The 17525-nt window shown below is 43.4% G+C and overlaps 1 protein-coding gene across 1 annotated transcript in view; it reads left to right on the forward strand.

Moving 5' to 3' along the window:
* The window catches only part of TMPRSS7 (transmembrane serine protease 7), a 38090-nt gene extending 20941 nt beyond the window's left edge, over nucleotides 1–17149 (forward strand). The window contains exons 10-18 of the mRNA XM_047691264.1: nucleotides 384–490; nucleotides 3743–3879; nucleotides 5782–5889; nucleotides 8338–8448; nucleotides 9272–9388; nucleotides 10582–10753; nucleotides 12758–13026; nucleotides 14604–14740; nucleotides 16629–17149. Coding sequence (XP_047547220.1) covers nucleotides 384–490; nucleotides 3743–3879; nucleotides 5782–5889; nucleotides 8338–8448; nucleotides 9272–9388; nucleotides 10582–10753; nucleotides 12758–13026; nucleotides 14604–14740; nucleotides 16629–16799 — 1329 coding nt within the window. The 3' untranslated portion in view covers nucleotides 16800–17149. The remainder of the gene's footprint in view (nucleotides 1–383; nucleotides 491–3742; nucleotides 3880–5781; nucleotides 5890–8337; nucleotides 8449–9271; nucleotides 9389–10581; nucleotides 10754–12757; nucleotides 13027–14603; nucleotides 14741–16628) is intronic.
* The last annotated feature ends 376 nt before the right edge of the window (nucleotides 17150–17525 follow it).

Below are 17525 nucleotides of genomic sequence, written 5' to 3' on the forward strand. Positions count from 1 at the left end.
TTTAAATAAACTATGTTGTTATTGTCAGCAAAGGAGGAAACTGTGTGCACTCATTAACAAGGGGGTGTTTTCAAGCTCATTTACAAGGAGGAAACCGATACCTAGGGATAATCTAATGTGTCCCAAGTCACCCAGCTCACTGAAACTGGGACCTAACAGCGGCTCCCTGGGAAATGGGCCACCCACTTCCCTCTCTATTATGCTCTCCTCATTCCAGTTTGTTGGAGGAGGGGAGTTGGGTCTACCCCACCAAAAGCCATAGGGCACAAAGAATAAAATGCCCCAAGAACAGCAAGTCAAGGGAATGAGCTCTGAATGAGGAATCAGCCTGAAATGTGTCCTTCAACTGAAACATTTTTCTGACTTATGTTTGTTTTTCACAGACTTCGCTCTCAACCCTTGGCATAGCACTGAAATTCCATAACTATTCAATAACCAAGAAGAGTGCGAAAGGCTGTGACCATGGATGGTGGGAAATTAATGAGCACATGTAAGTGGGTTCTGGGTGTAAGGAATCTGATGAAAGGCCTAACCCAGAAGTTCAAAGCCTTGGATTCCTTGTTCCCAAAGAGTTTGCAGTTTACTACTTACAGATATGGAAATAGAAGGATATAGAGGCTAAGAACTTGCTCAAGGTCACTCAGTCATATGTGATTAAGCCAGGATTCACATCCATGTCTTATGACTCCCAAGTCCTTGGCTCATTGCTCATTGCTGCTGGACTATGGGTGTATATACTATACATTTTACAAAAATAGCTTGGCAGATGAAGTCTTTCAAACCATGCAGCCCTGGAGGAAATAGTAAATAGGAATCTTGGTGATAGGAAAGGTAGAAACCTTTAGCCAGTTCTTTGCAGGAGGAGAGGCTACGCTGGCCTGGCTGTATTCTGAGGCTGGTACATGGGTTGAGGTTGATGAGAGAAATCTAGATGACTGAGCTTCCTGTACTGACCGAGGAGCTCTTCACTCTCACCTTTCATTTGTCCTGTAGTGGTTGTTATTCTTTATTTGCTTCTGAAGTTGTAATAGATCTTGTAATAAAAAATATAGAATGTCCTGGGCACTTGGATGGCTCAGTGGGTTAAGCCTCTGCCTTTGGCTCAGGTCATGATCTCAGGGTCCTGGGATCAAGTTCTGCATCGGGCTCTCTGCTCGCCAGGGAGCCTGCTTTCCTCTCTCTCTCTCTCTCTCTCTGCTTGCTTGTGATCTCTGTCAAGTAACTAAATAAAATCTTTTAAAAAAAATATAGAATGTCCTGTCTTTATAGCAGAATAGCTTCGAAGTTTACTTTGAGGTAAGATTTTTTTTTGTGAAGTTATCCTAAGGGATTTACCTGCTAATTTTGTGCTCATTGTTAATCCATGAATGAGGCTTTCCTTTTCTAAATGATTTTCCTGAATAACCTTCTTTCATTTCCTTTAGGCTCTCGGATTACGAGCTAAAGTAGTCATTGGTTCTGTCTTCACTGGGATAAGTCCTACCTGATTTAAGAGCATCCTTGGTTCCATTATTAAGACGTGGATTGTACTTCTTTTGGGAGTACCTTTGAATCAGGGTCTATTATGTAGGAGGCAGAATACCTGGGTTCAAATTCTAGCTCTGTCATTCATAGCTGTATTAACTAGGACAAATAATTTAATCTCTTTGATTTTCAGTCTGTAAATGAGATGAGGGATTTTTTTTTTATGGTAAGCATTCAATTAAATAATGCATACTACATACCAAAGAAATATTAACCATTATTATTTTTTTTTAACATTAACCATTATTATAATTAATATGATTGTTTTGGATAGAGTTGTTGAATCACTATTTTGTGTACTGAAATGAATGTAACATCATGTGTCAACTGTATTAAAAAAAATTGCTTTGGAAATGACATTGGATGGGTAAATACTATGGAATGTGCTTCCTCCCCAAGTTTTAAGAATATTGCATTCTGGTATTTCATTAGAGATCCAGAAAACAAATCTTTACAATTGTTTTGTAAAATGTGATACTATTTCTTTTTTGTCCTAAGTAACAACCCCCACCACCCACGGAGTGTTCCTGCCAAAGTATGAACAAGATCTTCTCCCAAGAATACCAATCAATACCAGAAAAGCTCTCTGCCCTAAATACTTTCTCCAAGGGGCCAGCTCTTCCCTCTGTCTTGCCAGCTAGGAGAAATCCTATCAGATTCTTTTGATGCTAGTTGTGCCCTTAGGATTTAAAATGCCAGCCCTTCCCATTATCAGTTATTTTCATCTAAAAAGGAAAGAATCTAACTGAACTAATTTTTGATACCTTGCTGAAAAGCTGCCTAAAGGCATAATGGGGAAGTAGGAAAAGGTAATGCTGGCACAAGGAAGCCTAGTGCTCCTGAGTTCAGAGAAGGTGAGGATGGGGTGTGCAAGCTCACAGCAGCTAGAAGGCAGCCTATAAGCCCTGAAGGAATGGATGTTCTTCCTAGGAAGTTCTGCAGAGCAAAGTTCCTGACAGGAAAGCTGTTGGTGCCCTAGAAAGTTCTAGGGCTTAGTACCAACAGACTTGAGTCCTAATCCTTCTTCTACTTTGTCACTACTTTGAACTTGAACACTTTACTTCACCTATTTAAATTCTTGGTTTTCTTTTCTTTTCTTTCTTTTTTTTTTAAGATTTTATTTATTTATTTGACACACAGAGAGAGATTACAAGTAGGCAGAGAGGCAGGCAGAGAGAGCAGGGAAGCAGGCTCCCTGCTGAGCAGAGAGCTGATGTGGGGCTCGATCCCAGGACCCTAGGATCATGACCTGAGCCGAAGGCAGAGGCTTAACCCACTGAGCCACCCAGGCAGCCCGACTTCTCAGTTTTCTTACCTGTCATGTGTCTGTATCTGTAAACCAACTCTTGCTGGTTTCTCTAATTTCTCATTTTTTTTTTTTAATTTTAGTTCCATTAGCCACCACTATGCCCCCCCCTTCCTTACTGTTCCCCTCTAAACTCCAGCTCAAGGGCCTTGGGGGTGAGAAGCGATTGGCATTCACAAGTTTCAGTGGAGGATGTCCCTCCTCAGCCCGTGTGCTTGCTGTTTCCCTTTGAGACCTTGCAGGTTTCACTCTGGGAAGAGCTTCGCCTACACAGGGAAGAGACCTAACTTACCACGGGCCCCAGAGAGCACAGTAATATTTCATGTTCTACTAACCACAGTGCTCATATCGTAAGAATTACTAACAGGAGGGGCATCTGCTCTTAGGTACAAGAAGTAAGAAAAATCAAGGTAAGGAAATATTGCGGGCAGACATTGTTATTTTGAAATTCTACCAAGGACAAACCCCAAAGCGCACATCGGTTTTCAATTTCATTTGGAAAAAAATATTGTGTGTTTTACTTTAACTATTGCTGGGTTCTTTCCATATTTTCATCCTGAGCTCATGGATTCCACTCTGCTCCGTGGCGAGGTTTGTGGGCAAAAACAGGCATTTCTTGTTATGTGGTTATTTACACAGAAAGAAAAAGAAGACCCGTATTTCGCAAGTATCGGTGAGGAGAACACTAGATAACAGTCAAGAGTACTGCTGTTGTATTTAGCAGAGTAGAAAATCGAGGCGACAGAAACTTCTGTCAGTCACTTAAGCATACGTTGGAGAACTACCGTTAGCTCTGCGGTGAGCATCTCTGCTTACCAAGCCCAAAGTGCCAAAGTGTCTGTGTGTTCACTGTCAATGGGGATGCGCGGACAGAGCCTCATCACGCCTCTTCCCTGACTCTCGCCTCCTCAGGTACTGTGGCTCCTACATGGATCACCAGACGATTTTCCGTGTGCCTAGTCCGCTCGCTCGCATTCAGCTGCAGTGCAGTTCAAGGCTTTCCGACCGGCCGCTTCTGGTGGAATATGGAAGTTACAACATTAGTCAACGTAAGCCTGGAATTCGCTTTTTTAAAAAAAACTCTAATAAATGGTTAAACAGAGCCTCATCCTTCGTAACTCTAAACTTTGAGAAATTAAGGAATAAAAACGGATTTATTTCTGCTTAGTTACTACTAATGTGTAAATAAATATATTATAAAAACACATAATATAAACAAAATACATAATCAATAAGACACAAACATGTATTTATTACTACTATCATTTAAGTTGTAGAAGAAATGACATAACTCTCTGTTACAATTGAGAAAGGGTTTTTTCTTATGTTATTCTTATGTTATATGGGACAGACCCATTTCTTGATTTATTGTCCCTGCTACTCTTAAGTCTTTGCACATATAATGTTTCTATGAACATTTGGTGGATCAGAAGACAACCGTTGTGATTCACTTCAGCCCATGACCCATAGGGAGAGTTGGTTGGTCAAGGAGAGTTCAAACAGCAGGACTCAAAATGTTACCCTCCACACCAAGAACCACGGGGACAGTGGCCAGGAGGTAGTCAGCAGTGTTTGGGGGAAGTCTTTAGAGCTGGAGAGACTAGATATTGACTCAGGAAACTCTTGATCCATTTTAAAAGGGGAAAAGTAAGGGTTAACCACTCCATGAGGATAAGACTTGAGAGAAAGCTCATTTAGAACCTTCCTTCTTTGCCAATATACTTGCTTCTGGATCTGGACTATCATACTTCTGAATATCAGAATATTACAATTTCTAGCAAGAATAACAGGTAAATAGTGAGTTGTCTTATTTTCAATTGTTTTTTCAAACATGAATATTTTCTAGAAACCTACCCCCTCTGTTGTGTGCCAGGGAGATAGGGGTTGACCAGACCATGCATTTCCCCTCATTCTTTTGCACAAGGAGAGTGTTTTAGTCTGTCCAGCTACTCTAACAGAGTACTCCAGACTGGGTAGCTTATAAGGAACAGAAATTTATTTCTCACAGTTCTGGAGGCTGGATGTCAGAGATTGGGATGCCGGCATGGTCAGGTGAGGGCTCTCTCTGGGTCGCAGACTTGTATCCTCACATAGTGGAGGAGGCTGAGGGAGCTCTGCGGGGCCTCTTTTATAAGGACATTGATCTTATTCATGGGGCCTCTGCCTTCATCACCTAATTCCTTTCCTAAAGTCCTTCTTCCTAGTATCATCACATTGGGCACTAGGATTTCAACATAAGAATTAGTGGGGCCCACCAACATTCAGGCGATAGCAACAAAGGATTTATTATTTCTAATATATTTAGCTATAAGTCCAGGACTTATAATTCAAGATCAAGCAGAAGATGGATCTTTGATGAGTAGCCTGGTTGAAGCGGACTGGGAGGTAGAAGGCAGGAGTCCTGAGTTTTGAGGCCAGTCACTAATCTCTCTAGGCCCAAGTGTCAAAGATCAGTGGTTACTAATGTATTTGGGGACAGTGATCATTTGAAAATGGACTTAAAAGCACAGAGTCCTTCGAACAGTGCCTGTGATCATATAGGATTCAGAGACACCAGAAGGCCACTTGTAATTCCCTCAGGAGTCTAAAGACTGCATCCCAAGACTGCTGGACTCTCTAAAACATATTCCAGCTTTCACTTTCTCCAAGTCAGTGATGAAGCCAGAGTGCTGAGTGAAAGATGGAGATAGTGGAAGTTTGACTATACCTGTGACCTGGAGCCAGTGTCCACTCAGAGCCTCGGGTGGGTTAGTTTACTTTCTCTGCTCTCCTAAAGTCACTTGTTTTGTCTTTCAGTTGTCACCTATAGCTTGATTTGATGGAGAAACTGTAGAATTACTGTCTCTACATAGCCAATTCCTTAACCACCTAATACTTCATCATTCTTTGTTCATGTGGTCTGACGACTTTTAGGGACTCACCCAAGACTTCCCATGTTTTATTGTCTCTAGCCTGTCCTGTTGGATCTTTTCGATGCTCCTCTGGCTTGTGTGTCCCTCAGGCCCAGCGATGTAATGGAGTAAATGACTGCTTTGATGAAAGTGACGAGCTTTTCTGTGGTGGGTATTTGAATTCTTCTGTGGCTTTCTTAGGAACAAGTAACTTCTCAGGGCCATCGTTGCTGCTGATGTATATCCTGGGTCTTTGTAGCTGCTAGCTATTGCTGCATAACAAGTTGCCCAAAACTCAGTGACTGACAATAATCATGTATTCTAGACCACGCACCTGTGAGTTGTTTGAGATAGGACTGATCTAGGCTGGTCTCAGCTGGGTCCTTCTGTTTTAAGCAGTAGGTCCTCCTAAGTTTGGTTCTTTCCAGGTTGGGGTCAGATCTACTGCTCATGGCTCCTTTTCTCATTGAACCAGTGGGCTGGCCATGGCAGTGGTAGTAGCAAAGGAGGGGTGAGCAAAACCACAGTGCTCCTCTTAAGTTCTGGGCTTGGAACTGGCACACCATCACTTAGGTCATATTCCATCACTCAGAGCGAATCCTAGAGCTAAGGCCACAGTCAAGGGGCAGGAAGCTTATCACACACACTTTGGGGCCATGCAAAAGAGGAGGTGTATAATAGTGTATAATACTCCCACAGGGAGTGAGGATCTGAGGCCAGTAATTCAACGAACCACAATCTTCAACTAACAGAGACGTCACCACTTTCAGCCCATTCATTCATGGAGCACTGGTGTTGGGAAGGAGAGAATTACTGTTATTGCTATTATTGCCTGTATACTTTGCAACAGTGTCATGCAGTGACGAAGGGGCAGGGTATTGGAAATTCCTATTTTGGACAGCGATTCTCTCTCTTGGTTTTTCGTTACGATTTGCACATCATTCCTGAATCTATCTCCAGTTTCAGGGAGTCATATGGAGAGGATAGTTCATCAGACCATATGACACCATCGGCAATGCTTTCTCCTAAAGATCCAGACTTTCATTCAAATACAATTGCGATGGTGAAGCTATTTAATTCCTTTCATATTCTTGGAGAAATAGTACAGTTAATATAACTATGAAAAACTTATATTCGTGAAAAACAACCTGTGGCTCTACACCTTTATTTATTTATTTTTTTGACAAAACAAAGTAAAACTCTCTTAACTTAGGGCTCAGTGACCTTCTCAATCTATAGGTTTTCTGTTGCTTAAGAAAATAAATGCTGGCCATTATATAGTGAGCAAAGTTGCTGGTGTTTTTTTACATTATTATCATCCCCTGCTATGATTATTGTTACTGTATAAAAAGGGCTGTTTTTGGTAATCATTATTTCTCATTGTGCCATTTTGGAAAATATTCTCTAGGAGTCAGCTAGGTACACCCAGAAGCTCAGTGAACATTTCAGGGCAGTCATGTCCTCCCCTGTTACCTCCGGCCCCTAACAAGAGATGCCACTGAAAACACGAGAGCAAATAACAAAAAATGATCGCTTTTCACAAAACCAGAAATGTCAAAGGAATCATATCTTCCAAGAGTGCTTGCTAATATAAATGTGCCTGTCCCTTGTCCAAAGGCAATTCATAAAAATATTCCAAAGAAGAAAGCTTGTGATAATTTACAATGGTGTTTCTTAATTCAGGAAATGGATCACCCAGGACAAATCATTTTAAAGACAGTTTTCCTACACAGATGACAAGCCTATTGTCCTTTAAGATCTCATAGCTGTTAATCTATTCAACAAAACTTTAATGAGCACCTACTATGTAGTCAGGGCCCTGAGATTTAAAAAAAAAAAATGAATAAGAAATCCTCAAGTTAAGGCCACTCCCACTTTGTTTAGGAAGGCAGACAAGTTCAATTTTATGTATTTAGTTATTTGATTTTTTTTTTTTTGAGAATGAGAGAGAGAGGAGGGGCAGAGAGAAAAAGAATCTTTTTTTTTTTTTAAAGATTTTATTTATTTATTTGTCAGAGAGAGAGAGGGAGAGAGAGAGAGCAAGCACAGGCAGACAGAATGGCAAGCAGAGGCAGAGGGAGAAGCAGGCTCCCTGATGAGCAAGGAGCCCGATGTGGGACTCGATCCCAGGACGCTGGGATCATGACCTGAGCCGAAGGCAGCTGCTCAACCAACTGAGCCCCCCAGGCGTCCCGAGAAAAAGAATCTTAACCAGGTTCCACACCCTGAGACAGTGACCTGAGCGGAAATCAAGAATTAGAGCTGAACTGACTGAGTCACCCAGGCGTCCCAGACAAGTTCAAATTAGATAACAACTTATGATTTTTCTTTACCTTAAAAGAAAATCTCAGGATGCATTTAGTTGTAATTAAGTACACAAATTGCCATATTGAATGTGTTTGGGCAAAAGCAAAAACCAGACCTGACCAACTCGGAGCACTAGGGATTACAGCGAAGTTTCAACCTCTGCTTTTCTCTGGCAGGTGTCAGATTGGAGGAAAAGACACTTTGTGTTTTATGTAAGTCATCTTAGCCATGTGCACCATTAGAGGGGCACTGCTGGTTCTCAGAGGCCCAAGATGTCTCAGGCTCATGAGCTTTCTGTTTTCCTTCCAGTGACTCCTAAGCCTGCTTGTAATGCCAGTTCCTTAAGGCAGCCCGGCCCTCTGGTCTGTGACGGCTTCAGGGACTGTGAGGACGGCCAGGATGAGCAGAACTGCACTCAGAGTGAGGGAGAGTACTCTGCGCTCTGCTGTTCTTCCTGTGTACTCCGTTAAGTGGGAACTGAATACCCCTGGGTTGGGGTGGTAGGAAAACTGATGTGTCCCGGTGTTGCCAAGACTTACCCAGTTTCAGCACTGAAAATCCCAGTTCCCTGGATTCCTCCTGGGACCAGGCAAAACGGGACAGTTGGTCACTGTTTGAGTTGAGTGTGTGTGTTGAGCGTGTGTGTGTGTGCGCGCACGTGCGTGTGTGTCATGCGAATGCTGGAAGATTTTCGTTGCTTATTTGCTTTTAATGCTGCTGGAGAGTAAAGGATGCTGAGGACGTGATCTAGCGGGACCTGCCAGATACCGTGATGGCATGGCATGTTCTATTCCAGCCCCTGCAGAAACACACACCACTAGAGTTGTGAACAAATGTGCTGGGATTCCCAAAGCCTGCCCATTTCCCCCATAATGCTGTGAAAGGACTGGATATGGTATTGCCCTTTGCTCAAAATTTTCTTGGAGAGCACGACAAAATAATCAATAGGCCATGGCCTAAAGAAACCAATAAGGCCAACTGCTTTGCATCTCTGGTAGAAGAAAGGAGGGGCCATGGGATTGATTCTCAACAGGTGGCCTGCCTGCCTGCCTGGCTTCCGATGCCTCTGCTGGGGTGAGGGGGCTGGTCACCGTGGGCTCACTTCATTGCCCTCTGCCATGTTGCCCAGAGCGGCAAATACCGATGCCCGGGCAACCCCATCCTTGGAGGATGGAGTTGAGTGTCAGTCCCTCAAGTCTGTTTCTGGGCAGGAAAAACTCTACCCTCTTTTGTTCATTTTTAGGCATTCCATGTAGCCATAGGACTTTTAAATGCGGCAATGATATTTGCTTTAGGAAACAAAATGCACAGTGTGATGGGGCCGTGGACTGCCCAGATGGAAGTGACGAAGAAGGCTGCAGTGAGTAGAAATACTCTCCTTCCGACTCCCTGTATGCCCTCCTCGTGTTCCAGTTGTACATTTTTATTCCCTTCTTGGGGTAAATCCCCCTGGCAAAAGTTGGGGTCCTGGGAAGAATAGTAAATATTGGCAAACTGCGTCTGAAATGGTTTCTCAGAATTAAAACCTCTGGAGGGGATCCTGTCTGCTTTCTCGACAAGAAGCATTAAAGCCTCAGGTGCTTATAATGAGAACTTTCACGTTCTGGTAAGTCTAATCAAGGGAGAGGCTCCTAAATAAAAAGTCCGCGAGAAAAGAAACAGAAACTGGAACACGGTGGATGACCGTGACTTAAGCCTTGTGTTAGAATCAACGCCAAGCGCTGCTGCTCTCTTCGGCTGCGCCCTGAAAACTGTAATCTGCCATGTGTTAGTCTGTGGTCTCTAACTGGCCCCTTGGCGGCCGGGTAGTTACGCATCCTTATCAAACCTGGGCCCTGGGGGGCGCCTGGGTGGCTCAGTGGGTTAAAGCCTCTGCCTTCGGCTCAGGTCATGATCCCAGGGTCCTGGGATGGAGCCCCACATCAGCTCTCTGCTCTGCGGGGAGCCTGCTTCCTCCTCTCTCTCTCTCTGCCTGCCTCTCTGCCTACTTGTGATCTCTGTCTGTCAAATAAATAAATAAAATCTTAAAAAAAAAAAAAGCCTCTGCCTTCGGCTCAGGTCATGATCTCAGAGTCCTGGGATTGAGCCCTGTTTTTAAAAAACAAAACAAAACAAAAAAACTGTGCCCTGGAAAATAATTGTTCTGGTAACTAGTTTGTCTTAATAGGTTTTCACTTGTCTTTCTCTCAAATCAGTGCGCCCCCTAAGATGCACTCGCTTCTCTTGCAATTGGAACTAATCTTTTCCTCCTCAATTATCTAAGCCCCAAGGCTACTGTCCCTATCACGCAGCTGTTGCTAATGAGGCCCCTCTTCCTTGAATCAATGTGCTTTATTGTCCAGAGACTCTGTGTCCCGCCTGTTCTCCCGAGGGAGTGTGGTCTGGGGGTGCCTTTTCTCTAGAGAAGCAAGAGGTTTCAAATTGCTTGTCTGGTGCCTCAGTTCCCAGTGCAGCTTGAAACCCGACTTAATTTCCAGTTTTTCTTCCAAGTCTGCTCCCCTCCCCCCACTCCGAGTCTGCTTTTAAGTCACGTGGCCCTTCCTTTCTCCGAAGGCTGCAGCAGGGGCTTCTCCGCCTTCCACCGCATCATTGGGGGCAGCGACACACAGGAAGGGGGTTGGCCGTGGCAAGTCAGCCTCCACTTTGTCGGCTCGGCCTACTGCGCAGCCTCGGTCATCTCCAGGGAGTGGCTTCTTTCGGCGGCCCACTGTTTCCACGGAAACAGGTAGGGCATCTCACTTCTTAGTCTAAGAGGGCACACTCTCTGATCCCAGACCATACATCTGCCCTCAAACTGTGGAAGGAAGCTGCCCGCTGGGATATTCGAGCAGTTCAAATGGCGCGCGCGCGCGTGTGTGTGTGTGTGTGTGTGTAGAACAGGCACTGGACTTCTATTTGGAGTGGAAGGGTAATGATTCTGCACCCAATTTCCAAACTGGTGGTTGGCCGGGCGGGGAGGGGGAGGGGTTCCCACACCACCAGGCAACTAACTCTTTGACTTTAGTGTCTTGCAATTTAACTCAATTCTGACCCTGTCTGCTTGCAGATAGCATCAGATTAAACAGGTGAAGGGCTCAGACCTAGGGGGCATTTCCCTCCTCCCCACCTCAGACACCTATTCTAAGTCCAGGTTGTCACTATTCTTCTGGCTCAACAGCTATAGAGGTTCCAACCGTCTCTTCTTAGGGTTTAATTTGCTAGAGCAGTTCATAGAACTCAGAGAAGTGGTTTACTTTCTAGATCACTGGTTTATTGTAAAAGTGTGTAACTCAGGAACAACCAGAGGGACGAGATACATAGGACAAGGTTTGGGGAAAGGGTGAGAAGCTATCATGCCCTCTCCAGAACCCTGTCCTTTTGGGTTTTTAAGGAGGCTTCATTACACAGGCAAGATTGATTAAATCATTGGCATTGGCAGTAGATTCAACCTCCAGCCCCTCTCCCCTCCTCAGAGGTCAGCGAGTGGGACTGAAAGTTGCAACCCTCCAATTACATAGTTGGTTCTCCTGGCCACCAGCTCCCCGGCCTTAGGTGGGGTCCAAAAGTCAACATTAACATAACAACATAATAAAAGACAGCTTTGTGGCTCTATTCATTTAGGAAACTCCAAGGGTTTTTAATATTTGAATAAAATAATTTAATGAAATAAAAAATAAAATAAAGTATAAATAAAATAGAAAATAAATAAATAAAAATAAATGAAATATAAATAAAAATAAAGTAAAAAATAAAATAATAATTTAATATAAAACCTCCAAGGGTTTTATATAATTGAACTATGTGCTTCTTTTGGAACTTACAGAATTCACGTTCATGACTAAAATGGCTATGCTTGTCTTCGACCATTAGTCTTTTATACTATGACACTGCTCCAAGTAATATGTTAACCTTAATACTCCCCCAGGTCCCCGAGGCCAACCATGAGATGTCAGGCCAGCAGATTCGGGGCCACACTCTTTGAACTCTGTCCTTATTTTTCTTGCAAAGCTTTCACAATCTCTTCACCCCGCTAGAACAATCTCTTTACCCCACTAGAACAAGGCTGCTGTGCAGGTGGAGATGGATACCTCACATGGAGACCACAAGACGTTCAGTAAATTTGTGCAAGGCCACAAAGGTCAGAAGTAGAGTTCTGGAAGGGCTGGCAAAGAGTGGGGCCCTTGTGAATGGTCATGCTTGAGCAGTTGCAGCCGTGATCTTTTAGGCTTCTGGTAGATGGATGACAAGAAGGAATTTTATCAAATTCCTCCTTATTGTACTTTGATTTCTAAATTCTCTTGAATTCATATCATTTGAATTTGGCAAAAGGATTCCCAGATCACTGTCTTATCGGCCCTGTTTGTCCCCATCAGATGCCTATGTCAGCATGAATAGGAAGAATGTAACAAATTAATTCTAGTCACATTCTTGACCTGCGTGTGGTTCATGATAGCAGGGGCAACAGAATTTCCAGCAGTTCTTTAGGATGGCAGAGGGACTTTTCTGGAACATGGCTACCATGCACCACCCCTACTACACCTTCCTTCAACTCTGTTTACTAGGAGACAGGGAGGCTCGGAAAAGTTGTGCTTTTCGCCATGTCCGCGGACAGAGCCAGGGACTACAATAGGACTGGAAGGGAGGCTTCCTTCCCTCAACCCTTGTCAGGCTGCAGAGGGCTTGTGTCCAAACCCTGGATGGTTCTTCAAACCCTGGCCACTGACTTCATGCTTCCTTCCTTTTCTGCCAGGTTGTCAGACCCCACGCCATGGACTGCTCACCTCGGGATGTACGTGCAGGGGAATGCCAAGTTCATCTCCCCAGTGAAAAGAATTGTGGTCCATGAGTACTATAACAGTCAGACCTTTGACTATGACATTGCTCTGCTACAGCTCAGTACAGCCTGGCCTGAGACCCTGAAACAGCTCATTCAGCCAATATGCATCCCTCCTGCTGGCCAGAAAGTGCGCGGTGGGGAGAAGTGCTGGGTGACTGGCTGGGGGCGAAGGCACGAAGCAGGTGTGTGAACGGGTGAAGGGTCATGCCCTCCCCCTCCAGATAATACTAACTTGTGTTGATGGAGTGCTTTGGGGCTCATAGGGGGTTTTTGTATATGTTCTCATTTGAGCTTCCTGATAATTCTAAGAAGTAGAATGGAGGCAGTGTTAATTATTTCTATTTTATGATGTTCTTCCTTTGCCCCCAAAAGAAGCAAGACCCACTACATCAGGGGTGGCAGGGAGGGGGCGTTCTATGAACAGGGCAAGATTGGAGAGACGGTATGGGCCTTTTCCAAATTTTGCTAGGTTTTCCACTACACAAGAGAGTTCCTCTTTACTCTTTAGGTTCCCTTTCACCCAAAGAAGGGATTCCTTTTCTTAAAGGAGAGGATGCCCACACCACTCCTCCCCCCCCCCCCCCAACAAACCCTATTATGTCAAGTCAGAGGCAACTCTCTGGAGGGTTGTGCAGATCTGTCCATCACAAGGGCAACTTGCCAGATAGATGAGAGTCAGGACTGAAAACCAGCCTGTCCTTAGCTCCCCAGACTGCAAATTCAGACCTGAGGGTACATCAGCCTAGAACTGGACCACCCAGAGAGGATACCTCTTTACAATCCCTTCACCCTAGCTGGCATCTCTATCATTATGCACAAAGGTCAGAGTGGTAGGGATGTCCTGATGTCCCTACATCTGCTCCATCAAGGTGTTTCACGGTCTAGGATTAAAGGTTGATTTTGAATACGCAGTGAGTGGAAGAAGCCACAGCTTTGTGAACACCGCCCCAGGGCTGACGCTTTTCCTTCGTCTCCCCCACACCTCAGATTCCCGGGCAGCCATTTCCAAGGGTTTAAGGACAGATGCATTTTCTGCCACCTTTGACTCTTACCCTTGCCCTCCTTTTGACACTCTCTAAACGTTCCTTGCGGGGAGCTTCTCCAGGGCTCACTGCTGGCGTGTGAGTTAATGTCCCAGGGGCCTGATGGGATCTCAGAACCCTAATGACGGAGAGCGGCTCACGGCTCCAATCTGCATAACCTATTAGGACAGTGCTCCGGGCTTTAATAACATTATTTTAGATCACAGGAGGGAAGAGTCGATTCAACCAGCTTATCATGGGACATCTCTTTATAAGCATGAGTGTGAGTGTACTTATTTTTCGGAATCATTTTAGCCAGGCAGGATAAAAAGGAAGTGAAAAGGGTATAACAAAACTTTTATGTCTTTATGGTTTCCAGTTCTTTCCCGTATATCAGATTATGCTGCTCCGTTTAAAAGGTAGGCCTCGCAACCAGTATTAGTGACTGTTGGGATTCACAGTCCTACCGGAAGTAGGAAGTAGGTAGCGAGGGAGTGTGGCTCAGCCAGAGATTGAGTCAGACCTTGGGTGTGAGTCTTGCTCTGTTACTTGCCGTCAGGTTGGGCACTCCCTCTAGCCTCCTCATCCTCTATTTCTTCATCAGCAAAAGGGGATTATAAAAGAATTTCCATAAAAAATTGTTCTGAGGATAAGGAGATAATGTGAGTAGGTGGTCTGACGGCACCCCGAATAAGTGTAATTATTACCCTGATTTCCACTTCCCATGTGTTTTCCAGACAATAAAGGCTCCCCTGTTTTGCAGCAGGCAGAGGTAGAGCTCATTGACCAAACCCTCTGCGTTTCTACCTATGGGATCATCACTTCGCGGATGTTGTGTGCAGGGGTCCTGTCAGGCAAGAGAGATGCCTGCCGGGTAAGTCATCACACCTTTCCTTTGCCAAGATGCCATGCTTTCCATACGTGCTTTCATGTGTAACTTGCACAACAATGGAAAAGAACTAGGACAGGTATTTCCCTTAATTCAGAGACTAATTATAATCTAATTGCCTAAGATCAGGGAAAGGCGATTAAATAATTAGGTCTTTAAAACTCAATTTTCTGCTTCCCATGTATTTTCCTCCAACATTTAGAAAATAAGATTTGGATTTATAATTCTGCCATGATTTATTTTCTTGTAACCAAGAACTGAAAAACAAAGCAGTCCTCTCTCTCTCTTTCTCTATTTCTCTCTCTCTCTCTCTCTCTCTCTCACACACACACACACACACACACACACACGCACACACAGAGTGTCTTAGGATGGTTAGCAGCCATTTCTCTACTGAAATACCAGGTTTTTATTCACTTGCTCCTTTGATGCATAGGCTGGGGAAAGAGAAAGAGGAGTGGGAGAGGCAATAGAGGACACTCATTCCTATGCCTCTGGTTAGGCCTCCTGACAGGGGTCAAGTTGGAATTCATCTTCATGGATATATTTCCAAGTCTTAGATTCCAATCTATGCAGATAACTATATGATTGCCCAAAGGTGAACAGATGTTTTCGAGGCTGAAGAGGGCTGTGGGGGCTGTTCCCACATCTCTCTAAAACCTTAGCCACTGTGCCACAAATACTCATCTTATTGTAATATGGATTTTATCTTCTGAACTCCTATTTTGTGTCAAGCACTAGATCCTTTACATAAATTCATTTAAGTCTTTCTTTCATGACCATTTTATGGAAGAGGAAACTGGACACAGAGAGCGTAAGCAAATTACCCAAGGTCACACAGCTAGTAAATAAATACCTGAGCTGGAATGTGAACCCTTATCTGTCTAATACTAAAACTGCTATGTTTTGGCTGCTTCCTGAGACTAGGCAGTCATATAGTCCTGTTCCACCTAGCCATCAGAGTTTACAGGTCAACTTAGACTTAGTAGAGCTGGTATGGCAATAATTAAAATAAAAAGAGCCCAGTTTCTCACCAGCCAGAATTCACTTAAGCAGGGTTGGAACTGGGGGGTGGGACTCGAGGGCAAATTCAGAATGCTTTTTTATCTTTGCCTCTAGCTAAGTTGCAGCTTTACCTGTCCTCCAAACTAGAAAAATAAAGCCCAGATGTTATAATTTAAAGGATGGATACTGTCGGAATTATGTTTACACTTTGAATTATTTTCATCTTTGCTTTTTGAAGTTGAGATATCATTAGGGACTCTCAAAAGAGGGTGATCTGTCCTTGACAGCTGTAGGCCAGCAAGCCATAGGGGTTTCCTCAGGGTGTAATTCTTCCTTGTTCTTTGTCAGAATCCAAAGCCAACCACTGAATTTGCATGGCCCCAAGGCAAAGGTCAACTTTTCAAGATAACCCTGGCTCCTCAGGTTGTTGTCAGGGCTAAATGACCCCCAAACAGAGGTTGGCAGACAGCTCATACTCAATAAATGTTAGCAGTTATTATCATTACTCTTACTACTTTGGCTACCTCCACTACTATTGAGGTTATTTTCTTCGTTTGGGGTGTGTGAAAGTTGTTTCCACTACAAGAATATTGTGAAGATACTCTTGGACTAAGAAATTACATTTCTTGTGATAAATGCAGCTTTTTGACTTTGGGAAGAATAATTCTCAAATGACATTAGAAGTTTCATATTATTTCCTGACCCTTCTCCAAACTACCTTATAATTGTGTGAGTGAAAAGTGAAAGTGAGTGAAAAGTGAAAACTTTCCAGAATGAGAGTTTTGATACAATCCATTAAACACATTAATGACAAAATTGATGATCACAGGAGAAAGATACTTCCTACTTACATTATCTTCTTGTGTAGGGAGATTCAGGTGGACCTTTATCTTGTCGAAGAAAAAGTGATGGAAAATGGATTTTGACTGGCATCGTTAGCTGGGGACATGGATGTGGAAGACCAAACTTTCCTGGTGTTTACACAAGAGTGTCAAATTTTGTTTCCTGGATTCATAAATATGTCCCTTCTCTTTTGTAAAAGTACAAGTTGGAGTTTTGACTATGATTTCTGGGATAGAATCTAAAAAAAAAAAAAAAAAAAGCAGCAATTAACCCTAAAAGGAAACCCAATTTTTTTTTCTTCTGTAAATTTCAGATTGCTTACATTTGGTACTTATCAAAAGACAGAGAGATTAATATGTATTTTAATTCCATAAAAAATTGCCTCAAGGCTAGAGTTGTATTCCTTCTTAAACATCAAGGGGCCATTGATTCAGAAATGGAGGAAAACCTAATGTCATGAATCAAGACATTGATTCATGACATTAGGTCATAAGGTAAAAAATGGGTAAGGTGCTTAGGAATCCATTCTTTAAGTTTCTATTCAAGGTACAGATATTTATAAGGATTTAGTCAAATCTAATTTGTTAAGGTAAAAAAATTCCGTTAAAAATGCCTGATTTCAGGGTGCCTGGGTGGCTCAGTGGATTAAGCCACTGCCTTCGGCTCAGGTCATGATCTCAGGGTCCTGGAATCGAGTCCCACATCGGGCTCTCTGCTCAGGAGGGAGCCTGTTTCCCTCTCTCTGTCTGCTTCTCTGCCTACTTGTGATCTCTCTCTCTGTCAAATAAATAAATAAAATCTTAAAAAAAATGCCTGATTTCAGTGTTATAATAAAAGTAAATGCACAAAATGTCTCTTTTATAAATGCAAATGAACCCTATCTCAGTTATTGACAAAGGAAGTACCTATATTATTGGTTTCC

This window comes from Lutra lutra, chromosome 1 (assembly GCF_902655055.1).
Source record: "Lutra lutra chromosome 1, mLutLut1.2, whole genome shotgun sequence".
NCBI classification, from domain to species: domain Eukaryota; kingdom Metazoa; phylum Chordata; class Mammalia; order Carnivora; family Mustelidae; genus Lutra; species Lutra lutra.